The sequence below is a fragment of the Callorhinus ursinus genome, unplaced genomic scaffold (assembly GCF_003265705.2).
Source record: "Callorhinus ursinus isolate GAN/ISIS: 27379988/994484 unplaced genomic scaffold, GSC_fseal_2.0 scaffold38, whole genome shotgun sequence".
In the NCBI taxonomy this organism is placed as follows: Eukaryota; Metazoa; Chordata; class Mammalia; order Carnivora; family Otariidae; genus Callorhinus; species Callorhinus ursinus.
In genome coordinates, this window is record NW_027397100.1 from 12,015,935 (window position 1) to 12,042,071 (window position 26,137).

At 45.7% G+C, this 26,137-nt stretch overlaps 1 protein-coding gene across 3 annotated transcripts in view; it reads right to left on the minus strand.

Moving 5' to 3' along the window:
• Nucleotides 1-26,137, minus strand: part of ZNF341 (zinc finger protein 341) — a 42,542-nt gene that overhangs the window by 11,173 nt on the left and 5,232 nt on the right. For 2 of the 3 annotated variants that reach the window (XM_025875828.2, XM_073880538.1), the window contains exons 2-11: nt 25,609-25,719; nt 24,019-24,215; nt 21,635-21,784; nt 17,881-18,132; nt 14,396-14,591; nt 12,981-13,071; nt 10,687-10,880; nt 8,809-8,999; nt 5,690-5,812; nt 5,311-5,519 (exon numbers count right to left, since the gene is read on the minus strand). In XM_025875828.2, the coding sequence (XP_025731613.1) occupies nt 5,311-5,519; nt 5,690-5,812; nt 8,809-8,999; nt 10,687-10,880; nt 12,981-13,071; nt 14,396-14,591; nt 17,881-18,132; nt 21,635-21,784; nt 24,019-24,215; nt 25,609-25,719 (1,714 nt within the window). The remainder of the gene's footprint in view (nt 1-5,310; nt 5,520-5,689; nt 5,813-8,808; nt 9,000-10,686; nt 10,881-12,980; nt 13,072-14,395; nt 14,592-17,880; nt 18,133-21,634; nt 21,785-24,018; nt 24,216-25,608; nt 25,720-26,137) is intronic. The other variant, XM_025875830.2, reaches the window with a different exon arrangement.

The window sequence follows — 26,137 nt, forward strand, 5'->3', positions numbered from 1 at the left end:
AAATCCCAAAGCATTATAAACGGGGTCTCCACTCTTAACATCACTGGCTGACAAGCCTTCAAACAGTAGTTTCAGGTTACAAGCCACTCTGAAGAAAAGATCCCTCCAGTCTCCCGACCATAAAAACATTTGCTAGCAAATGGACCCATTTATGATGAGGTTCCAGTGAGGAATGCCACAGGTAGGTGGGCAATTCATGCCAAAAATAGAAACATGGGCCCTGACATCTGTACACCACGGCCACCATGGGAAACGCACAGGCAGCCTGCACCTGTGGTAGGCCCAGCAGAAGCCCCTCAGACCACACTCTGAAAACCACAGGCTAAATGCCTCCAGATGACAAGAAAGAAAGAGCAGGTCAGGTGGGAGTGGAGCTAGCGGGGGGACAGAGACCTTGCAAGCTGGTGAGGTAGGAGAGGGCAAGGACTCCACAGGCTTCAGCAGTGAGGAGACACCAATTTCTGCAGGAGTAGCTTAGCCAGAACCATTAAAATTAAAACTTCCTGCCAGAAATGCCACCCTAACTAAGTCACCCAAGGTAACGTCCTCAGCATGGGGGCCAACCAATGTCATGTGCCTGCCGATATGACGTGCTGAGGACAGAGCGTTACTTTGTGATATTTCCTGCCAAGAGTGCCAATCCTGCATCTAACCTGAGGTCAAATCACACAAACCCAAACTGAGAACATTCTACAAAATAACCGGCCTATACTCTTCAAAAACACCATGGTCATGAAAGACAAAGACCGAATGAGCAGCTGTTCCAGCTTAAAGGGAATAAAGAGACACAATCTAAAGCAACCTGTGATCCTGGCTTGGATCCCAGGCCAGAAAAAAAAATTTACTTTGTCTATAAAGGCTGTTATTGAAGCAACTGGAAATTTCTGATAAGGTCTGCAGATTAGGAAACAGAACTGTATTGATTTAACTTTCTGATTTTGATAACTACACAGTGCTTCTGTAAGAGGTTGTCCTTATTTCCAAAAACTATAAAGACAAAGGGTAAAAGAGCATCACATCAGCAAATTATCTTCAAATAGCTCAGAATATAATAAAGCAAATGTGGTGAAAAGTTAACATTTGGAAAATCTAGGTGAAGGATATATATGGGAATCCTTTGTACTACTCTTATGTTTCTTCTGGAAGTCTGAAATTACATCAAAATAAGTTCCTGAAAGTGACTGAGGTATGGGGAAGGGGCTTGGGGTAGGCGGGAAATTCCTTCTCACTCATGCCCTTCTTTAATAATTAAATATTGTACTGTATACACATAATTATTTTTTGAAGTAGGTAATCAATCTTTTTTTCTTGACTTTTTTTATTGTTATGTTAATCACCATACATTACATCATTAGTTTTTGATGTAGTATTCCATGATTCATTGTTTGTGCATAACACCCAGTGCTCGGTAATCAATCTTTTTAAAAGCCCTCATTGATTTAAAATTTTTATTATTGCTTTTTTTTTTTTTTAGTAATCTCTACACCCAATGTGGGGCTCGAACTCACAACCCTGAGATCAAGAGTTGCACGCTTTTCTGACTGAGCCAGCCAGATGCTCCTCCCGCACTGATCTCTGACCTGCAAAATCACTTCTAGGAGCTTATTTATAAGTGAGCAAAGATGTATGTCCAAAGTTGTTCTCTGTAGTGTTGTATGTAATAATGAGAAACTGGAAATAAGCTGACTATCCCGCAATCAAGGACCAGTTACATAAATGTGACACGTATACTGGAATGGTAAGCAGCCACTGAAAAGGCTGGGGCAGGTCTGTTTGTACTGAGACGCAGAGATGTCCATATTACAGTTGCAGGTGATAACGCACACCACGTGTACAGAGTGATCCCATTAAGTTTCAGTCAGTTTGTTGGAAGCTGTGGGACATGGAGATGGCACGATGAATTTTCACCAGTCAGTAACTGTGTTTGGGATGGCCTGGTTCCAGTGTAGCCTGTGGTTATATCTATAAACATGCTTATTATGGACATAGACCAAATAACATGTACCAAGAAGTTAATAGGGATTATTTTTTGCTTGGCAGGGTTTTGGTTTTTGTGTGATTTAAAAAAAATTTTTTTCTCAGGTCCACTGCCGGGATGGCTCAGTCGGTTAAGTGTCTGCCTTCGGCTCAGGTCATGATCCCAGGGTCCTGGGATCGAGCCCCGCATCGGGCTCCCTGCTCAGCTGGGAGTCTGTTCCTCCCTCTCCCTCTGCATCCTTCACCACTCATGCTCTCTCTCGCTCGCTCTATCAAATAAATAAAATCTTTAAAAAATATGTTTTTCTCTGCATTGAACTTAGGAACTTTTATAATTAGGAAAAAATCAATAAATCTTATTTTTAAAAGGAAAAAGTAAATATATAGCATATATAGAGCGGCAAGCATAAAATTCACTTGAAGGGTTTGGGGAGGCAGCATAGACAGACCAAGGCAATGTGGTCCAAAGGAAGCAGAGCAGATAGACCAATGGGGCCTAGACACCTGGAAATAGGATGAAGCCACTATACCTGCTCAAACATTACTGTGAGAGAGAAATAAATTCTCACTCATTTATGCTACTATTATTTGGAGCCTCTATTGCATGCAGCCAAACCTATATCTAAATTGTACAAATAATAACTGCAGCAATAACATTTATTGAGCACCTATGATGTTCCAGGTATCATGTTCAAGAGCCTCATAGTTGTCTTACCTGATCCTCATAAATAATCCAATACGGTAGGCACTATAGTTATCCCCATTTCAAAGATGTGGACACTGAGGCTCAGAGTGGCCAAATACCCTGCCAAGGTCATCTCCTGGGCTTGTAGTCAAGCTGGGATTTGAGCACAGGCAGGTGGCTCCTTATCATTACTCAAGATACCATTCCACCCTTGGGTCATCCAGATGGTGGCCTGCCTCCTCGGGTCTTACCTTTAGGCCAGGAGATCCGATGGCTACAAAGGGTTACTGGCACTGTAACCCTCACATGAGAACCCAGGAGAAGAGACTGACTGTAGACACAGGGCCATCAGCACTGGGCTCAACCCCTAGCCTACAAATTCCAAGACCAGAGGTGGGAGGCTTCCAAGGTTCCAGACAAGAATTTGAATCTCAGCTCTGTGCTGACACTGTTACTGACGAGGGCACTTCTCCTCTCTGAACCTCAGTGTCCTCATCTTCAAAATGGGGAGAACGTCACGGTCATGGACTGAACCGTGTCCCTCCAGACTGTGGAGGTGCTGACCCTCAATGTGATGGTATTTACAGATTTACAGATGGGACCTTTGGTAGGGGTGTGTGTGTATATGATTAGGTTTAGATGAAATCATGAGGGTGGGGTCCTCATGATGACAAAGCACCCTTCTAAAAAGAGATCATGTGTCTGCGGCATTTTGTTATAGCTGGAGCTAATACAAGTACCTACCTCCCAGGATTGCAGGGATCAATGTCCCTAAGTCAGAGCTTGGCACATAGTAGGTGCTCCCTTCCTTTTACTTGGCATCTCACCCCAGAAAGCCACATAGTCTCAGGAACTCACAAATAATCCACAAATCCATAAGGCAAAAGCAAAAAAAAAATGCCCCCTGAGTACAAATGGGAATTATCCATCACTAACCAGAAATTTCCACCCCTTGACTGGCCAAAGTTTTGCCTGGTTTTTCTGCCTCTCTGGCTCCACTTCCCAATCTCCTCCAGGACAAGCTGCCCTAGGCCCATCTAAGTCCCAGTCCCCCTGCCAATTTCTCAAAGCTTTTGTGATTTCTACAGGCCCTTCTTACCCTCACCCTGGCCCTACTTTCTCCTCTAGGCCACATCTAAACATCCTCTCCCACTTCCACTCTACACAATGATCATTCTAAACCACTTGCTATTTCATTTTATTTCTCTACGCTTGCTGTTCCTTCTGCTAGGAATGCACTCTACCCTACCTAGTTGGTCAACTCCTATTCATCCTTCAAAACCCAGTTCAGATATCACTGCTTCAGGGACACCTTCCCTGCCCTACGTCCCACTGTGGTACTTATATACCTTTTATCTATGTATATATTAGCATTTTATCACAGTACCTGTAAGCGTATTTACACACTTGTCTCCCTAAGAAGCCTGTGCATTCTAAACTCAGGGTCTGTTGTTACTTATCTCTGAAGCCCAGAAGCGTCACCCAGGAGTTACATCTCATTAACAGAGGTTATTGGAGAAATCCCTACCGACACAAGTTTGTACAGAGAAGCAAAACCATTCCAACACGAAAATACTCACTAAGAACTGGGAGAAGTCTCCTGACAAATACCCTTCCTTGCTTATCACTAATACCTATCCCCACGCACTATGTGCTAGGCTTTGTGAGGCAGCTGCTCCAGACGACTGGGTGAATGCACAGCAAAATGGCTGCAGGGCAAAAATGTGGGATTTCACAGTTATCAAAGTGATACTGGGCACCTGCAGATAACCCATCGACTAAGGAAGGTATGGAAGGGGGACCAGGAAACAACCAAGTTAAGAGAAACTCAATGAGGATTGGTCACGGGACTGATAGCTCAATGAGAACAATTTGAAGACTCAAGGATTAAAAGCCTGTGACAAAACTGAGGGAGCCTTTTTTCATTTCTGCCAAAGGGATGCTCTCTATGACTACAATGGAAGACTAAAGCACTGTAAAGGATTGGCGGAAAAAACTACCCCAAAGAAAACCTACACTTGGTTCATTCCTTGTTCAGTCTAAGGATCAGCCTATAGCTTCAACTTTAACCTGAATTTTATAGATTATAAAACAAATGAATCTTATTTTTATGATTTTTGCTTTCCAGTATGTGCTTGTTCATTCTGATTTCATTCTAAGAATCAGTGTACCATTCTGAGTGTAACCTAAATTTTGCAGATCATCAAAATTATATTTTCATAATATTTTTAGTTATGAATTGATTCATAAATGAATTCATCTGATTCAGCAGGTGTGGAGGGATCAATGTCCGTAAGTCAGAGCTTGGAACATAGTAGGTGTATTCCTAACAAGTGCCCAGGTGATGGAAGCCGAAGCTGCTGCTCTGGGGACCTCACTTTGAGAAGTGCTATCTAACAAGCCTGCCTAGGGTCATCCCACTCTCTGGGGGATGGGCCTTGTTTTGATTATTTACTAATATGAATGAAAAAATATGGGTTTCCCTTTTCTTTCAGATTATTTTTTAGGATAAATGTCTACCAAACTGAAGAGTGATATAAGGAGGGCCAGCACCTTCTCCCCCAGGTCCTTAGCAGTCAGAACAAGCAAGGCTGCTGAGCCCTGGGGTCCCAGCGGGGAAAGGGCGGGGGCAGGGGGACGGCACATACTTGTAGACAGCGCTGTCCTTCTTGGGGCTGGGCTGCGGCAGGAGGCTGTGGGAGTACTGGTGCACGCCCAGGTCATAGAGCGAGGGGAAGTCCTTGCCACAGAGATGGCAGCGATAGCTCAGCTCCTCCTGGTGGCTCTTGATGTGCTCCAGAAATGTGTCGAGCTTTGGGAATGTCTGCGCACAGCTTTTCACCACACACTTGTAAACCTTGAGGGAAGCCACAGATCAGGTGAGGGGAGGCAGACTGTTGCCCTGCTCCCCCGCTCCTGGAGCTCTGTTTTATTTTGATGATAGAGCCCTCTCTTCTCAGCCAGTCACAAGGCCCCATTACCTTTCCCTCAGGTGCTGGGTGACCTGGGTATATTTAGGAAAATTACCCCAAGCCGGGAAATACAAGGAAAAGATGACATCATGTCCTTCCGGTGTTGTACTTGAGTAGTGGCCCTCCGACTTGAGCGTCCACTGCAGTGACAGATTGCTGGGCACCACTCCCGGAGCATCTGATTCAGCAGGTGTGGAGGGATCAATGTCCATAAGTCAGAGTTTGGAACATAGTAGGTGTATTCCTAACAAGTGCCCAGGTGATGGAAGCCGAAGCTGCTGCTCTGGGGACCTCACTTTGAGAAGTGCTATCTAACAAGCCTGCCTAGGGTCATCCCACTCTCTGGGGGATGGGCCTTGTTTTGATTATTTACTATTGATTAGGATCCAGACTCTAGAGTTAAATATTAACTTGCGGAAAACAGATCCAATATAAATGATTTTCGTCTGGTGGAAAAGATATCCCCAAAGGTCACGGGTTATCTACCGTAACAATCTTATTTCAATGTTCCTTTCTTTCACTGACATAATTATATGTAGGTAGAAGTACTAGTATCTTAGATCCTCTTTTGCACCGGCTTTGTTATCCTTCTAGTTTCCTTATTAATGAGTTATGTAAAATTCTGGCTCATGTTCACTATATTATTTATATGAGAATTAGATTTTTAAATTTTGAAAATTATACTTTAACAAGCATAATCCTGATTGCCTGTACAATTCCACTTGCTCCTTCTTCCTAACAAAGTGAACCCTGATTTGTTCAGGGTGGCAACATACCCAGTTAAAACACTTTATCTCCCTGGCTCCCCTGTGTCAGCCAGGTGGCTCCTTTCTTGTCAGTGATATGCACGCAGTAGTCTTTAGGGAAGGCATTACTTCAGGAACACAAAACACAAAAGCATCCTAGGAGAAATCCCCTCTGCTTTTCTCATTTGTCCTGACTGGGATACAGATGTGATGGCTGGAGATACAGCAACTATTATGCAATCTTGAGGATGGAAGTCACATGCTAAGGAGGCAGGGCCGCAAACCAGAAAAAGCCTGAGTCTACGATGACATATCTGACCTGCTATACAAGCCCAACACTGCTTACCTATGGACCTCTTGTGACATAAGGGAAATAAAACCCTAACTAGTAAGCTAGTTGTCTATTATTTGCAGAGTAATAATGAATTCCTAAGTGATAGAGCATATCCACTGGCTCTGACTAATGAGAGATCTACAGAGGGCTTCTAGGAAAGAGACACAGAGAAGACAGTGCGTTTTTGCTGTGTCTGGACTACTGGACTACTGCCTAGAAAGAGTGACTACCATCCCAAGACCACAGGTAAGCCGTCAGTATCAAACAACATCATATCCTGAGGTGGCAGAGACAAGAGCTAGAAGGACACAGGGTCCTTGATATTGGGTTGAGTCAACTGACTGTCTCAGGCCTTGAGCTGCCTAATCTTGGGCTTTCTTATTATGTGCAATGACAAACCTCTTAATTGTTTAAGCAGCCGGAGTCAAAGTTTTCTGTGATTTTCCCCAAGGGTATCCTAACTTAATTCCATCAACCCCCCTGCTGGGAATCTAGGGTAAGGGAAAAGTCAGAGATTTGGATGAAGATTTGATTATAATGATGTTCACCATGGTTTTGCTTACAATAGCAAAACATAGTTCATATCCTACATGTTAAAACAATGGGATTTTTTTAAATGTAGCTGTTAAAAATTATTTTTTAAACAGTGACATGAGAAAATTCTCAGAATATAAAATTAGGTTAAAAAATAGAAAGTACAAATCTCAAGAGAATTTATGCTTATTAAAAAAACCCAATCTCAAAAGGCCCCATACGGACGATTCCATTTATACAATGTTCTCAAAATGACAAACTTATAAAGAGAGAGAACTGATTAGTGGTTTCCAGAGGCTGAGGATGTTGGGGAAGAGGAGAGCAGGTGTAATAATGAGGAGGGAACAAGGAAGATCTTTGTGGTGATGGAATAGTTCTATACTGTGATTGCAGTATAAACCTACACAGATGGTAAAATGGCAAAGAACTATACATAGCTTTACACCCATGTCAGTTTCCTGGTGTAGCTATCAGGCTGTAGTTAGGAAAGAGGTAATCATTGACGGAAACTGACTGAAAGGCATAAGGGATCTCTCCCTATTATCTTTGCAACTTCCTGGGAATCTACAATGCTTCCAAAAGAAAAAGTTTAAAAAGTAAGCTATCAGGAAAAAAAAAGTACAATTCAAAATTATATGTGTGAACAGATCCCAATTATAATAAAAAAACACAAACTCTACAAAATATGCTGGATTTTGTTGCTGCATTCTGGGGAGGACATATTGCAAGGTGGTTAATGACATGGGGTTTGGCTTTGAGCCCTGACCTAGTCAGTTACTGGTGGTGTGACTCTGGATAGGTCACTTCACCCCTTGGGGCCTTGGTTTCTTCATTTAGATATACTGAAAATGCCTATCCCTAAGGTTGCTATGAAGATTAAATAAAATATTGAATGTAAAGCAGTTAGCAGGGTGTCCAGCATCTAATAAATGCATTCTTCAACCTATGTATTCTTTAGATTATTCTGAAATTTTACAAAAAAATTTTTTAATTAATTAATTAATTTATTTATTTATTTGTTTATGAGAGAGAAACCTAAGCAGGCTCCAAGCCCAGTGTGGAGCTAGACGCAGGACTCCATCTCACCACCCTGAGATCATGACCTGAAAGCCAAAATGAGCCGAAATCAAGAGTCTGACACTTAGCTGACTGAGCCACCCAGGAGCTCCTGAAGTGTACACTTTAAAAAGGGTGAATTTTGTGGGATACAAATTATATCGCGATTGAAAAAAAAACAAAAAAAGACTATGGTCAATCCCCCAGAGGTGGGTGTCTAGATGTGAGATTTTCTTGGGGTATTGAGAATTTTTCTCATGTCCAGTTTCTATATCATATGACCCATAAGAGGTGGGTTTCCTCCCTTGGCCTAGCACCACAATAGCCCAGTAAGCTGGCCCCACCTACAGAGGGAAAGCTTGGCCTATCTCGGGTGGTTAGATGGAAGCTCACTGCAACTGGGGCCCACTCCTGTCCCTTTCTAGACAGTGTTCAAGGCCCCAGCACCAGCCAAGGCTCACACGTCGGGTGGTTGTGGCCCCCCGCTGCCCACCACCCGCTTACCTGCTCATTCTTATGCTGGGTCATGTGGGACTTGAGCTGGAAGTAGGTGCTGAACTTGCTGGGGCAGAACTGGCACAGGTAGGAGCTGTCTATGAGGACGACCTGCTTGGCCTCCAGCTTGTCCCCTTCATCCTCCCCTGCGGCAGGCAAGGCCTGGGCTTGTGGGGCACTTGACAGGGACTGACCCAACCCTGTGGAGAAAACCAGGGAAGAAGTCACTGAGGAGGGGAGAGGAAGAGCCAGGACAGAGGGCCATGACATTCAGGAAGGACCCACAGAGCACCTCCTGTGTGTTGCCGGGTCTACCCGGCCACCTACCACGTGCCTGGTGTTGGACACCGTACTCAAGGCCCTACACTCACAATCCGCTTTGCACACAGATACAGCCATTCCAGATGCTCACCTCCTGAGTACTTACACCCTGACTGGTAAATGGCTATTGCCCCAAATCTCCCCTCACTGGCCTTTCCCTAGGCCTCTCCACGGTTGTTAAAAATCCTGGACACTACTCCTGCCTATATTCATCACACCTCCCCAGCTCCCCATTCCAATTACAATCATTTGTTCAGCTGCCCTTCTCTCACTCTCTGAGGGCAGGGGCCTCTGACCTCATCTCTACAGAGGCCTCCATAAATATCTGCTATATGGTTGAACCCCTGGTGCTAGGCACTGTAGGAATTTTGAAAAAAAAAAAATAAGAAACAGATTCTTCCCCAGGAGCTCAAAAAAATGCACAGGGCACACAGAGACTGACTAAACACACTGTAGGGCTAGTTCCAGTAGGAGGGTCAAATAAAAGTGGCCACAGGCTGCTCAGGCAGCAAAACACCCCCTTCGTTCACCGGTATGTGGCAGGCTTTGCTCACCCGGAGGACTGTACAGGAAAGGCTTAGCTCTGGCCCTACACTGTCCAATAGAGTGGCCACGAGCCACATGTGGTGACTGAGAACTCGAAATGTGGCTAGTCCAGATCCAGATACGCTATACCCATAAATACACCCTGGATTTTGAAAACTTAGCATAAAAAAATATAAAATGTTTCATTAATACTTTCCTTATATACTAGGATGATAATTAGGTTAAATAAAACATATGATTAAAATTAATTTCACTTTTGGGCGCCTGGGTGGCTCAGTTGGTTAAGCGACTGCCTTCGGCTCAGGTCATGATCCTGGAGTCCCGGGATCGAGTCCCGCATCGGACTCCCTGCTCAGCAGGGAGTCTGCTTCTCCCTCGGACCCTCCCCCCTCTCATGCTCTCTCTCTATCTCATTCTCTCTCTCAAATAAATAAAATCTTAAAAAAAATAAAATTAAATTAATTTCACTTTTTTTAAGTATTGTTTTAATGTAGCCACTAGAAGGTTTTAAATTGTATATGTTGTTCATATTACATTTTTGTTAACAGCACTGCTCCAGGCCTAGTGACTCCTCAAGCCCCATACAGAACAGGAATTAAGCCAATATCAGGAACATGATCACTAGCTCAGGGACAAGTGATGGCTCGGATGGGAATTCTACAAAGTATAAGGGGCTTTGGAAACTTAAGCCCATGGACGTCAAACAGGTTTCAATTTCAAGGTAACTGATAGTGACTGCCTGGAGCAATAGATTGAAAGTAGATTCTGAGGTAGGATCCAGGCACAGCAAAAGACAGGTGAGTGATTAGTGTTGTCTTCCAAGGGTACAGTATTAGAGTAAGGCCAGGCATACTGTACATTTGTCATCCCTCCTTTCATGCTATGCCCCATTTTATAGATAAAGTAGACTGAAGCCCAGAGAGGTCAAGGAGGTTGCCCAAGGTCACACAGCTAGGAATAAAACCCATGAAGCTTCAGAGGACAGGTATGGGAACAATGGCATTCCCCACTTCTACCTACCTGTGTTTTCCTCGTCCTCCTGCCTGCTGGGGTTGAGGGCCATGACCTGTACAGTCACAGAGTTGCGAGAGACAGTGCCACCGCTACGCCCTGGAGGCCACACCTTATGAGTCTGCATGTGTTTCTTGACATTAGATTTCTGGGCAAAGGCACGGCCACATGCAATGCACTGGAAGGGCTTCTCACCGGTGTGGCTATGGGAAACAAAGCTTGTCAGCACCCTCATGTGGAACTGGGATGTGACCTCAGCAGAGGAGCTCACAACCCCCAAGAAGGCCCAGACAGAGCATGCGGATGCTGGTGGCCATCATGGTGACACCATGAGGACAAGCCAGCAGGCCACAGGCAGAAAGACCCTGAGCTCTTGGTGACATTACTGAGTTGCTGAATCAACCAGCCCTGGAGCTCACCTTCCCTGTGGGCCTTCTCCATACGGTGAGAGGAAACATTTCCTAATTGTTTAAGCCCTCTCGAACAGGGATTTATTCTCTGAAGGAGAAATGGCACAGTCACAGCACAGAACTTGTACCATTATTTAATATTTCCCTTCCATTCAATCTGCTCTTTTGAAACTTAAAATAATTTAAAAAATTAAGCTTCCTGTTGTTATATGGAAAACCACTTATCATAAATACAAAGTAACCAAAAATGCAATAATTTATAAAATGTCATTAAGATCTATAGAGCTGCATTGTCCAATAAGGTTGACACAAGCCACACGGGGCTGTTTAAATTCATTAAAATTAAATTAAAAATTCAGTTTCCTGCCATTTGCAATGACGTGGATGGAACTAGAAGGTATTATGCTAAGCGAAATAAGTCAATCAGAGAAAGACATGTATCATACGATCTCACTGATATGAGGAATTTGAGAAACAAAGCAGAGGATCATAGGGGAAGAGAGGAAAAAATGAAACAAGACAAAACCAGAGAGGGAGACTCTTAATCTCAGGAAATAAACTGAGGGTTCCTGGAGTGGTGGGGGTGGGAGGGATGGGGTGGCTGGCTGATGGACACTGGGGAGGGTATGTGTTGTGGTGAGTGCTGTGAATTGTGTAAGACTGATGAATCACAGACCCGTACCCCTGAAATAAATAATACATTATGTTAATAAAAAAAAAATTCAGTTTCTTAGACTAGCCACATTGCAAGTGCTCAGCAGCCGCATATGGTCAGTGGCTACCCTACTGGACACTGCCAATTTGGGCATTTCCATCACTGCAGAAAGTTCTATTGAGCAGCACTAGTGTAGACTAGTGAGGTGTTTTTTTTTTTTAATTTAACTAAAAAATTTTTTTAATTTAAATTCAATCAATCAACATATAATGTATTATTGGCTTCAGAGGTACAGGTCTGTTCAGGTCTTGATCTCAGGGTCCTGAGTTCAAGCCCCACACCGGGCTCCACCCTGGGTGTGGAGCCTACGTTACATACATACAAACAGACAGACATACAGACATACATAAATAAATAAGACAATAAAAGTCAATAGTGCCAAGGATGAGAAACCCTGGTCTAATGAGAAGCTGTTGCCTGTCACGATTGGAATCTGAGGTGTGCACGTGTGCATGCATCAACATGCTCTCTCCTTCTCTCTTTGCTATAAAAGATGAGCACGTATGTGAAAGGTGTTCAACACAGACTAGCACCAAACCTAGGCTTTCTCCTTTGACTCTCCGAGGACTGAAAGAATTTGAAAAGAGAATAATTTTCTACATCCTTAAGAACTTCTTGACACCGTAACCACAAACCACCTAAAATCAGGTACCAATGTATCCCTTTCTGTGAGAAACATGGAACAAGACCCACCCCCACCCCGCACTTCAAAGATGGAAAGGCCGAGGCCCAGAGGGGCTCCCTGCATGTTCTTGGGACAGGAGGTATCACGGTTAGTCCTGAGTGAGCAGAACTCGCGGTCATATTCACACAGCGTGGCATGGCAGCCCTTGAGGTCAGCCCTTTCTGCAGAGGTGAAGATTGAGGCACCTTGAGGCACCTCACTCCTTCAAAGGCCCCACAGTTCAAGTACATTTCTTCCCCGACCCTGCCTGGCTTGGACCTTCTCCACCACAGTGAGCAGGTCCCACAACTTTCACAGATCCCTCCTACTGCTCCTGAGACAGAAGAGGGAAAACCGACCTGACTTGGACCGAAGGTCTGAGAACCATGACAGGATGGATGGGGCCTTGGTCACCACCCTGGCAAGGGGACTGAGAAGGGAGCCTTGCTTCTACTGTGGAAGGCCCTCCAGCCAGGGCTGCTGAGGAGCCACCGGCCCCACCATGCCTGGGTACCTTCGGATGTGCTGCTGCAGGTCGAAGTTTTTAGTGAATGACTTGTCACAGTATGAGCACTTGAGTTTCTGAGCCTTTGGCTTCCCTGCAGCTGAAAAACAAGGTGGGGTGGGGGGTTGGGAACGGTGAGGCTGGGGGCATAACTGAAGGCAACAAGATCAGCCTCCTACCACTCTACCCATTGGACGTGGGGCCAGAAAGCCAAGGGAGGTCTATACCTGCAGACAGGCAGGAGAAGCAGCACAGAGCCTCTCACAGTGCCTGGAGGAGGAAAGCCCGGGCAATGTTCTGCCTCGAAGAGCAGAACCACCTCTGAAAGGCTCCCCTCTGCCCTCGGATAAAATTCCAGCCTCTCTGCTGCGGCCTACAGGGCTATGCATCCTCTTCTTCCTGCCAACCTCATCATTCTCTCCATGCAGCGGCAGTGGACTCCTTGCTAACCTTGAAAGACCTCAAACGTGGCCCTCTTTCAGCACCTGCTATTCCTGCTCATCCCTCAGATAGCCACAAAGCTGCCTCCTTCTCATCCCTAGATAGAGAGGTAGCCTCATTTTCCAGTCTCTCCCCAGTATTCTCAATCATAGTACCCTGTTAAGCTCCTTCCTGGCGCAACCCGTAAATAGTTATCCTGTTTTCCCTGTCTGTCTCTCCCATTAACTATAACCGAGGGCGGAGAAATCATGGACCACGATGCTGGATCCTCAGCACCTGACACTGAGCCTGGCACACAGATGCTCAACATATATCTGTGGGAGGAAGGAAGGAGGGATGAAAGTAGTTGACTGGAAAGCCCCTGAAAGATTCTTGATTTCTGTGCCCTCCTCCACCACCACTGTCTAACACTGCCCCTGTCCCATCGCTAGCATCTCTAAAGGGGTGGAAGACACCACTGCCTGCCTGCCTGATATCCACTACCTGCCTTCTTTCCTCACAAATCCCCCGAATAGTGGGAACATCAATGTTTCTGGCTAAAAAAGACATTTCCCAGCTTCCTTTGCAGCTAGAGTCATGTGACTAAATTGCGATCCATGAGATGAAAGTAAAAGCATCATGCAGAACTTCTGGAAGCTGGAAGATGCCCCTTTTATCCTTTTTACTGCCTGGAATATGAAATCGATGACTGGAACTCCAGCAGCCATCTTAGATGATGAGGCACCCTGATAACAGAAGCTATGCCCTAGGGGTAGCAGAGCAGAAAGACAGAAGAAATGACCATACAAGCACACAATTTCCAAATTGCCTGCCACTGGCCTTGTTTTGCACAGGAGAAAAATAAAATTCGATCATTTTAAAGTCACTCCACTACATGCAACCACACTTAATCCTAACCATCATAAAAAGGAAGACCAGACCCAAGCAGCCTTATGGACAGGAGAATGCTGAAGAAAGATGCCCCTGGCAGGCGGCAGGTCTACCTTCTGGGAGTCCACTGGCCCCTTTTGCCCGGCGGGTCTTCAGTGTTGGTGGGGAGTCAAAGGTGGCCACCGTGCCCCCCGTGGCACTGGTCATGGGGGCAGCTGGGTTTGGTCCTTTCGGTTTGAATCCCTGTTTGCCGGGGCTGTACACCGGAGGGGTGGGGTATACTGGAGGCTCCACACACTGGTTTGGCACCTAGAAGGACAGCACAGTGAGGGAGAGAGGCCTGGGAAGGATAGAAAAGAGCTATACCAGCCAGGGGTACCCTCACTGTGGCCCCGGCTAATCGCAGCCAGAATCACGATCCTAACCCCTCCATCTGGCTCAGACACCCCAGTCACTCCCAAGACCCTACAGAACTTCATGGAGCCAGTAGGCTAGAAGCAGCTTTGGAGCCAGCAGTCTGGGTTCAAGTCCTGACTCTGCCACTTATTATCTAAGTGATCTTGGGCAAGTCTTTCAACATCTCTCAGTTTCACATCTGTAAAATGGGAATAATCAGAGTACTCCTCTCCTTGGGTTGTGGTGAGGATTAAATGACTCTTTCTGTGTCTCTCTCTCTGTCAAATAAATAAATAAAATCTTTAAAAAAAAATGAGTTAACATGTAAACAGCTTAGAATGGTGCCTGGCATACAGTAAATACTCAATAAACATTAGCCGCTGTTACAGCTTTATCGGTAGTAGTAGTTTGTTAGCACAGAAGAACCAGGAAATCAGAAAAGTCTGCCTCACCAGCAACCCCACTTCCTAACTGGCCCTGCCTGATGCCACACCAGCATGCATCTCTCAACTGAGAACTGACACTGAAGTCCCAAGAAATTCATTCATACCAAACGACTTCTGAGACACTCAAACCTAGCTAACACTAAGCTTACATCATGACATTGGGGCATTGTGAAGAATTCATTAATTGATTTACTCGTCATTCATTGGGTTTTCCAGGATGGCTTATCCAAAACTTCACGTCCTATCCTTCTCTGCTTTTTTTTTTTTCTTTGTGGACTTACCATTATCTAATAAATTATGTGTTTTATGTACTTATCTATTATCTGCCTAGTTCCATGAAGGCAGGGATTTTTGGTCTGTTTTTGTTTACTGCTCTATCCCCAAGCCTGCAGTAATCCTTGGCACAGAGTGGGCATTCAATAAATATTTGTTGAACCAGTGAATTCATTTATATATTACAATATATTATAATATAATATAATGATACATAAAAAATATACACTTGTTCATTCAGATGACCAAAATGTATTTGTCAGATATATTTGGTCTTCATCCACAGTTCCTAGAAATGCTTCAGAGCCATAAAAGTGAAATGGGTATCTTACTATTTTTTTTGTTTTATTATTAATGAAAGTGACTTTTGGCCCTGATCCAAGGGCAGGCTGGTTGCAGAGACGACCAACCATGTGACTGATGCGTTGGAACATTCAGTCCCATCCCCCAACCTCTGGGGAGTGAGGAAGGGCTGGAGGCTGAATCAGCCACAGCCAATGACTTACTCATGATTATGTAATAACGCTTCCATAAAAACTCCAAAGGAGTGGGTTTGGACAGCTTCCAGGTTAACACAGGGAGATACGGGGTGAGTGGCACACAGAAGCTCCATGCCCTTTTCCCCACTCCTCACCCTATGTATCTCTGCGTTGGGCTGTTGATCTGTATCCTTTATTATATCCTTTAATAAACTGGTAAATGTAAATGTTCCCGAGTTCTACGAGCTGCTCTAGCAAATTAAATCCCTTTGCCAGAAATACCTAGAGTGGTCCCTATTTTCCTGACCAATACATCACTCAATAAATAAGTATCACATGGATGAATTCACCCATCATGCAAGTCGTTACTGAGTAATTACATGACTGCCACTGGGTTTGCTCTCTTTATCCTCAACAGCTCTACAAGGGGAGTTCCCATTTCAGAGGAGAGGAGACTGAGGTCAGAGAGCCCTATTTCAGACACCTACTATAGGTGTGCCACAGGCCAGGGACTCTGCTAGGGGCTAAGGATGCCAAATCAAAGGAGACTCAGGCTCTGCCCTCAAAGAGCACCCTCGTCTACATGGAAAATAAACAGCAGCAGCTCCTTCTGCTCTGGCCCCCTCTGCCTACCAGGCCACCATCACCCTCTCAGCATCTCACTGACTTAATTGCTTTTTTTTTTAACTCAACATAGGGAGGCTTGCTCTATTCCCTCAGGCTAGGATAAATCCCCCACAGGCTCTCATAACATCACATGGCTGGTGGCAGATTTCCCCACTGGTCTGGTTCTCTTTAGAGAGAACCATGCTCTCTAAACATGGAATGTCTGTATGGCCAGATTGTAAGGTGAGGGGGGGGGTTAATGTGACCTCAAGTGCAGGCAGGCTCTTGCTGTCAGAACCGTGCCTCCTAGCACTGGGGTTGGGGCAGGTTCTGAACTCTGAGCACTTGAGCTTGTAGCAGGCAATGAGGGTGGCACAGACTGCTTCGTGGCTTCAATTCTCTACCCCTCCCAGTACCTGTGCCCTTCGCAGCGTGATTCTGCAGCTTTCCCCATCAAGATGTGGCATCGGTTTCCCTACTCCTTAAATCTAAGCTGGCTTTGGGACCTACTTTGACCAACGGAAGAGACCCGGTCACAAACCTAAGCTCCACAAGGCCAGGACCATTTCTGCTTGGGTGACTGCACCTCTAGCACTGCTGTAAGCACATGCCTAGCGAGCCCACTGGAGGATGAGAGATGGCCAGAGCAGAGCTGGGTCACCCAACTCATCCCACCCAGGCCATCCTATAGTAGCTGATAGCTGCCATCTCCAGACACCTGGGAGAGCCCAGCCAAGATCAGCGGGTTGCCAAGCAAGCCATGTAGGTGCAAGAACAATAAACACATTTTGCCATATACCACTGAGTTCTGGGATATTTCTTACATAGCCATAGCTAACCGATACATCTAGCCTGTTAAAAATGTAAGAGACTGGGGATCCTGGGTGGCTCAGTCGGTCAGGCATCTGACTTTTGATTTTGGCTTGGGTCATGATCTCAGGGTCGTGGGATCAAGCTTCAGAGCGGAGTCTGCTTGAGATCCTCTCTCTCTCCCTCTGCCCCTCCACCCTGCTCTCTCCTTTCTCTTTCTAAAAAAATAAATAAATAAAATTTTTTAAAATGTAAGAGACGTTCACACAGATAATTTTTTGGAAACTTCTCCCTAAAACATTGGTGTTCTCTGAATGTTCTGAGCACTCCCTGAGGGTAGCTTGTATTTCTGCTAACTTCTACTTCAAACCACCTTGTCATGGTTTGTATTTTACCTTTATAGGTATGATGGCTTGATTAAAGTCCTTCTCTCCTATGGTGTGGCTACCCCTCTGATCTGGTTTTGTCTCCCATGCTACCTCTGGCACAGTGTCTGACACACAGCTGGTGCTTGGGAAAGGTTCAGGTTACCCATGATAATCATAACCAGTTTCTCCCCCTCCATCCCAAATCCCAACCTCTGCTCACCTCCAGGGGTGGGTAGGGCTGCATTCCCAATGCCTGGATCTCCACCGTGCCGCTCCCAGCCAGGGGCGCCGTGGCACTGTACACCTCCACCACACCATTTCCGCCAGGGTTGGGACGCCCAGGGGGGCCCAGGCTCTGGGGTGGGGGTGGTGGGGGCTGGGGTGGTGGGGGTGGGGGTAGTGGTGGAGGTGGGGGAGGAGGTGGTGGAGGCTGGGTGAGGTAGCTGGGTGCAGAATGCATGTTCAGGCTGCTCTGAAATCAGAAGAGAAAATTAAAGTGTCACACCCTCTTGACACCAGCCGTCTTGTTATCAGTGAGGAAGGACATTTGTCTTAGCCAGCCATGTGGAAAGAAAAGCCCCTCACAAGGCAACTCAGAGGACAGGGCTGACGGGAGGCATGGCAACAGAGTCATGGAAGAATAGAGAGGAAGCATTAGCCAGGTGCCACTACCCCTTTTCTCTAGGAAAGTCGACAAAAAGGCCCAGCTTGGACACAACTGAGTTGATCTAGCAGCCCCACTGTTGCTGTCTTAGGAGGGTTTGCTTGTGGGACCGGCTCTTGAATGGCCTCTGAGAACCTACCTTGTGGAAGGTTGCCTATGATCGATAAGGCTGTTTTGATCATCTGGGGGCACTGCCCATTCTGTACCAGGTCACCCAGATTGTTTGTACAGACAGTGTGATCTGTGGCGAACACCTCCTTTCCTTCTAAGAGTCTGGAATTTTGGTCACTGTGGCACCTACATGACCAATCCCCAAGAAAAGCCCTGAGCCTCGAATCTTAGGTATGCTCCCTGGGCAGAAACACGCACACGCGTTGCTGCTCTTCATTGCTGGAGGAAAAAGTATTTTGTGCAATCTCTCCCCACTGCCCCAAGAGGAGGAACAGTAGAAACCGATGCCTGGATTTCTCCAGACTCCAACTGATGTCTTTTTCCCTTGCTGATCCTGCTGTGCATCCTTTGTCAGGAAGAAACCACAGCCATGAGTAACTATCCCAAGTCCTAGGAGTATTTCTAGAGAGTCACCAAACTGTGGGGGCTGTGGACCCCTGAAACACAGCCACTGACTTCTAGAAATTTATTCCATAGAAATATAATCAAGCAGGTGGGCAAAGATATGCGTACATGGATGGTTCCCCAGTAGTCTTTATAGCAGCAAAAAATGGCAATGACCTACAGGTCTGTTAACAGAAGGCTGGCTATACAAAGGATGGTCCATCCACACGATGAAATCTTTAACAGCTATTAAAATGATAGTGATCAGGGGTGCCTGGGTGGCTCAGCTAGTAGAGCATGCAACTCCTGATCTCTGGGTAGTGAGTTCAAGGCCCACATTGGGCAAAAAGCTTACTTAAAAAAAAAATGATGGTGATCAGTATTTTATAAAGGATGCACCTCTTAATTGCTGCTCCTTGGGCTCCACAGTCAAACGTGTTTGGGGAAAAATCTGGGGTGACAAAAATCAAAAGTGTTTTACTGCAGGAAAAAAAAGTCAGGGACAGGGCAAGGAAAGAAGTAGAATGCCTCCACCCTATACTGGTTTGACCAGAGATTCTTTTTGTATGGAACATCCCAAGGAGCCACTCTTCTGAGGAACATTTTAGAAAACACTGATATAGAATTTGAGGCACAGATAATGATTTTAAGCAAAAGGCAAAATAAAAAAAAGCAAGTTTCAGAACAGTGCATATTAACATGGTCCATTGATATAGATATGTGTTTTATAAATGTATTTATATAAAAAGCTGTTTCTCGGGATGCCTGGGTGGGTCAGTCAGTTAAGCATTTGCCTTCGTTTCAGGTCATGATCCAGGGTCCTGGACTGAGTCCCACATGGGGCTCCTTGCTCAGCAGGGAGCCTGCTTCTCCCTCTGTCTGCCACTCCCCCTGCTTGTGCGCTCTCTCTCTCTGACAAATAAATAAAATCTTTAAAAAAATAAAATAAAAAGCTATTTCTTTATTTGCATTTAAAGATCAGGAAAGCCAGACACCAAAATTCTAACAGTGTTTTCTTTGGAGGGAGAGAGTAGGGGTGGTTGATTAACTGATTGACTTCCCAACTTTTATTCTTTAAATTTTTTTTAAAGATTTTATTTTTAAGTAATCTCTACACCTAATGTGGGGCTCAAACTCACAGCCCCAAGATCAAGAGTCACATGCTCTACCAACTGAGCCAGCCAGGTGTCCCCCAACTTTTATTCTGAAAAAATCTCAAACCTATAGGAAGGTTGCAAAAAGAATACAGTGATCAGGGGCCCATGGCTGGCTCAGTGAATAAAGCATGTGACTCTTGATCTCAGGGTCGTGAATTCAAGCCCCACACAGGCATAGAGATTACTTAAAAAAAAAAAAAAAAAGAACATACCAATCAGTCTTTAAACTTTATCTAATTTACCAGTTGTTAACATTTTGCCACATCTGCAATGTACATATGTGTGTGTGTATATACGTACATACATTCAAGGTTATATTTGTGTTTTTTTTTAAAGATTTTATTTATTTATTTGAGAGAGAGAGAATGAGAGATAGAGAGCACGAGAGGGAAGAGGGTCAGAGGGAGAAGCAGACTCCCCGCCGAGCAGGGAGCCCGATGTGGGACTCGATCCAGGACTCCAGGATCATGACCTGAGCTGAAGGCAGTCGCTTAACCAACTGAGCCATCCAGGCACCCAAGGTTATATTTGTGTTTTAGCAAGCCATTTGATAGTCAGCTGCAGACATCATAATACTCTTTTCCTCAATACTGTATTCAGATGCATCTCCTAAGAAGGGGATATTCTCCTATTTAACCACAATTTGACAGTCACGCTCAGGAAACTACCTGTTAATATAATACTATTATCTAAAATATTAAAATGCCTCCTATTCTCATTTCCCCAAAGTGTCCCAATAATGCCTTTAGATTTCCCCCCCCCAATCCAGGATCCAACCAAGAACTGCATATTGCCGGGGGAAGGGGGGGCAAAATGGGTGAAGGGGAGTGGGAAGTACAGGCGAAAAAGAAACACACACACAAAAAAAGAATCGCACGTTGTAGTCAGTTGCCATGTCTCTCTAGTTTCCAGATTATGAGTAATTAAACTTTGTTTTTACTTTTCTATTGTGTATTTTCTAATGTTTTCCAATGGACATGGAACACTTTTGTTAAGAAGTTAGGAGGGGATGCCTGGGTGGCTCAGGTGGTAAGGCATCCGATTCCTCATTTCAGCTCAGGTCATGATCTCAGTGTCACGGGACTGAGCCTCACATGGGGCTCTGTGCTCAGCAGGGAGTCTGCTTGAGATTCTCTCTCTCCCTCTCTCTGCCCCTCCTGCCCCCACGCACACCTGGGCTCACTCACTCTCTCTCTCAAATAAATAAATCTTACAAAAAAAAAAAAAAGAAAAAATAGGAAGATGTCTGGCTGGCTCAGTCAGTATACCATGTGCCTCTTGATCTTGGGGTTGTGGGGTCATGAATTTAAGCCCCACGTTGGGCATGGAGCCTACTTATTAAAAAAAAAAAAAAAGGAATAAAAATAGGAGTCAAAATAGCCAGACTATGGCTGTGAAACCCCAAAGTCATGTTCTAGGTCCCAACTGAAGTGACCCCTTCCCTACCCACAGCAGGGGAGGCCAAGGGGAGCCTGACAGTCTCTCTTCAGCGTGAGAGCTGAGGCCATCCACTCTTCTTTCTACAAGGTTCCAAATCCATGGCGGTCAATATACAGGTCTGGAATTAAGATCCTATGAGAAGCCGGCCCCCTCCTTACCTGCACAGGCGGGGGGCCCTGGGGCATGGGCTGGTCCAGGGACGTGAAGGCCGACATGGCAGACATGAGCACATCATCACTCACCAAGATGTTCCCCTGCACCAGGGTCTGGATCAGCGGGGATGGGGGCACTGTAATGTACGTGGAGATCTGGGTAGTGTGAATGAGAGAGAGAGAATGGAAGGGAAGAGAAGAGATATGTCTGAGGCTCTGGAAGGAAACGGGGCATGATGCAAAAGACTCGGGCTCTGGAACCCCACAGCCCTGTGTTTCATTTCCACCTCTACTTCTCCCTGCTGTGTGACCCTGGGCAAGTCACTCCACCTTTCAGAACTTCCATTTCCTTATCTACGAAATGAGAATAAGCCATAACTCTCTGTAAGAGAAATACCCTATGACCCAGCAATAATACTTTCTGGTATCTCTCCTAGAGAAACACTCACACATGTCCACAGGGAGTCCATGAACAAGAGTATCCTATATAGCTTTATTTCAAACAGCGAATAACTGGAAAGAACCTCAGTGTCCATCAAAGGGGAAACGGAGTAAAACAATACAATACAGTCATACCATAGAATACTACACAACAGATAAAAGGTATTGCATGAAAAACCAAATTATGTAATAACATGCAGATTATATATTCTTACTTCAAAAATTCTAAAACAAAAGCACTATAGAATTCCTGTGGGAATCACCATGCTCTGTATTAGGAGAGGCCTGTGGCAGCCTGAGAAGTATCAGTATTCAAGTCCTACAGATCTGGGGGTGAATGCTTTTATTCTGACGGCAGGAATTATGTCTATACAGTGGATGGAGATAACGTTTTAAAGGAATAAGGAGATAAGAGGAAGCCAGAAGGAAATTTGACCCCTTGACCTGGCGTCCTGAGACATGTCCAGCCTCCTTTACGAGGATTCTTTAATCCCTCCAAGAGTCCCTGACCCAGGGTGTCTCTGCTCTCCCCTGACCTCCAGACCTGTAGATCTGTCTGCATCTTCACCACCTCCACTTAAAGGCCCAATGGGTATCTCAAATCCAGCATGACCAGTTGAACTCCTGACATCCCTCCCAAATCTTCTTCTTGCTGTTTCCCCACTTCAGTAAATGGCAACTCCACCTCTGCAGTGGATCCCCCTTGACTCCTCCTGATCTCACACCTCACATCCAGCCTATCCGCAAGCCCTTTTGGCTCCACCTTCAAAACATTTCCAAAATCTCATCTCTTCTCTCCACCTCCACTGCCACCATCCAGCCAAGCCACCACCACCTATTGCCTGGATTGGTACAACAGCCCCCTAAAGCCTCCTGGGTTTTTCTCTTGACTCCCACCAAAATCTATTCTCTGTACAGCAGCCAGAGTAATCTAGTTTAAGTGTAAATCAGACTATGTCCCTCTTCTGTTCAAAACCTTCCTAAGGTTCGCATCTGACTCAGAGGAAAAGCCCACGAGGCGCACATGCTCACCAGGATACCCCTGTTGCCTGTCTGAACTTATCATCTTCCATCCTCCACCTCATTCACTCAGCTCCAGCCACACTCACCTCCTTGCTGGTCCTGGAATAAACCCAGCACACTCCCATGCCAAGGCCTTTGTACTTGCTGATCCCTTCTCCTGAAATACTCTTCCCTACACTAGCAGCATGACTCATTCCCTCATCACCTTAGGCCTCCACTCCTATGTCACCTCTTCACAGAGCTCTTCCCCAAGCACCATATACAAAATGACAAAACCGGCGCCTGGATGGCTCAGTCGGTTAGGCGACTGCCTTCGGCTCAGGTCATGATCCAGGAGTCCCTGGATCGAGTCCCACATCAGGCTCCCTGCTCGGCAGAGAGTCTGCTTCTCCCTCTGACCCTCCCCCCTCTCATGTGCTCTCTCTCTCTCTCTCATTCTCTCTGTCTCAAATAAATAAATTTAAAAAAAAAAAGATTTAAAAAAAACCAAAATGACAAAACCTCCCATCCCTGTCTCGGCATCCCCATCTCTCTGCACTTAACATCCCCTGAAAAAAGTATACTATACTATATTATACTATAGTATACTATCTCACCCACCTCCATGAGGGCAGTGATGTGGAATATCTGTCCATCCCAGTGCCCACACGGTGCCTGACACATAGTGCATGCACAAAAAAGACTTGAATGGGGCGCCTGGGTGGCTCAGAAGGGTAAGCGTCTGCCTTCGGCTCAGGTCATGATCCCAGGGTCCTGGGATCGAGTCCCGCATCAGGCTCCCTGCTCCTTGGGAGCCTGCTCCTCCCTCTGCCTCTCTCTCTCTCTCTCTCTCTGTCTCTCATGAATAAATAAATTAAAAAAAGTTTAAAAAAAAAAAAAGAGTTGAATGAATGAATGAACAAACACACAAATGAATGAACGAATACCTGGCGATTGGTAGGAGGTGGGGCCTGCTGGACCGCTGTGGGGGCCGCCGAAGGCGTGTAGATGCTGTTAGTGGCCAATGAGGCCGTGGCCAGGGGAGGGGCGTTCCCCTGGCACTGTTCCCGCTTGTGGGTCATAAATGCCGGCAGCGAGTTGAACTGCTTCTTACACTTCCCGCAGAGAAAAACATCCTCATCATCTAGGGGTCACACCCACACGGAAGCAGAGGGAGAGGAACATTGATAAAAAGCAAGATACATGAGAGGGCATCACAGTGAGAAACGGGAAAACCTAACAGCAATCTGTGACCCAGCGTGCTTGTGTCAAGTGCCAACTCTGTGCTTCCAAAAGGAGATTTCAAAACCAAATAGGCAACTGCAGGAATATCCAGCCATGTCTACCCAGGTATCGAAAAATTAGAACTCAGGAAATAGTGGAGTGGGTACGCTTCAAAGCTGAGAAATTCAGAATCTTTATCCCGCCTGAATTTGTTCATCAGTCCCCAAATGGGCTACATGACCTTCTACGTCTCTGCATCCCGTTCCCCCTGCAAGCTGCTTCTCTCAGAACAACTTACTCCGCAAGACTCTGCTCAGATGTCACCTCCTTCAGGAAGCCTTCCTAAAGCTAGCTGCCATAGTTTCTTCCGCTGGGTGCACTGCTCATCTCACACTCTTCCCAGCACCAGCAAACCATGAGTCCTCCAAAAGGGAGGAAATGAGGCTTACTTATTACCATAACTGCAGTATCTCCTGGGTAACACAGGAGGCCCTTGATGGGTATTTACTGAATGAGTGAAAAACTCAATGAATGATTAGCTATAGTGGACACCAGCCACTGAGCGGTGCCAAGCACTCGACATGTTGTGGCAAAAATGTCTTATTTGTCATTCAACATCCACTCTTCCTTCTTAGATAGTAAGAGTGGGAAACATGACCATCTAACTAAAGACTTTATCTCCCAGCCTTCTTTGCAGCTAGACATGTCATGCGACTGAATTCTGACCAATAGGACGAGAGCAAAAGTATAGTGTCTATGCAACTTCCTTTTAAAAGGAAGGCATAATGTTTCCCGATTAAATACAACATAAGTTGTAGGGGTGCCTGGGTGGCTCAGTCATTAAGCGTCTGCCTTCGGCTTGGGTCATGATCCCAGGGTCCTGGGATCGAGCCCCACATCGGGCTCCCTGCTTTGCGGGAGGCCTGCTTCTCCCTCTCCCACTCCCCCTGCTTGTGTTCCCTCTCTCGCTGTGTCTCTCTCTGTCAAATAAATAAATAAAATCTTTAAAAAAAAAAAAAAGAGAAATAACTTCTGGGTCAAAGGTACATGCATTCCCATTTAGCCATTCCCTATGTCATGATCCTCACATTCGCTAAGTGATTGAGGAAGTGTGTCCTCATTGCTAAGCAGAGAAAAGCATGAGCCTGAAGACCCAGGCTGGGAGGAAGGGGAGAAGGTTCAGACACCAGATGGTATCCTGGGCACCCCAGTTGGCAATTCACTCTTATACCCCTTCATGAGTCCCACCTGTTTTTCACAGGGAGCTACCCACCCTTCCCACCAGTGAACCGTGAACCTGAGCAGATACTCACCCAATGGCTGGATAGCAGGAGGTGCACTGACACTCTGGCCTGTTGGATCAGGGACTGCTCCTTGGCCATCCAACAATGACTGGACCGCCAGGACGGTCTGATTGTCCATTCCTGAAAAAAGAAACGGAGTCTCTGACTTCCCCCTTATGAGCCAGACCCAACACGAGCTCTCTTTGGCAAAGACAGCTGGCTGTGCCCCAATATACATTCTCTCCTACTTCCATTGCAATAGAATCCAAAATTTTTGACTGAAAATGTGGCCCCCCCCCACAATAAAGATTACATTTCCCGGGCGCCTGGGTGGCTCAGTTGTTAAGCGTCTACCGTCGGCTCAGGTCATGATCCCAGAGTCCTGGGAACGAGTCCCGCATCGGGCTCCCTGCTCGACGGGAGGCCTGCTTCTCCGTCTCCCACTCCCCCTGCTTGTGTTTCCTCTCTCACTGTGTCTATCTCTGTCAAATAAATAAATAAAATCTTAAAAAAAAAAAAAGATTACATTTCCCAACTGCTCTTGCAGCTAAAGAATGTC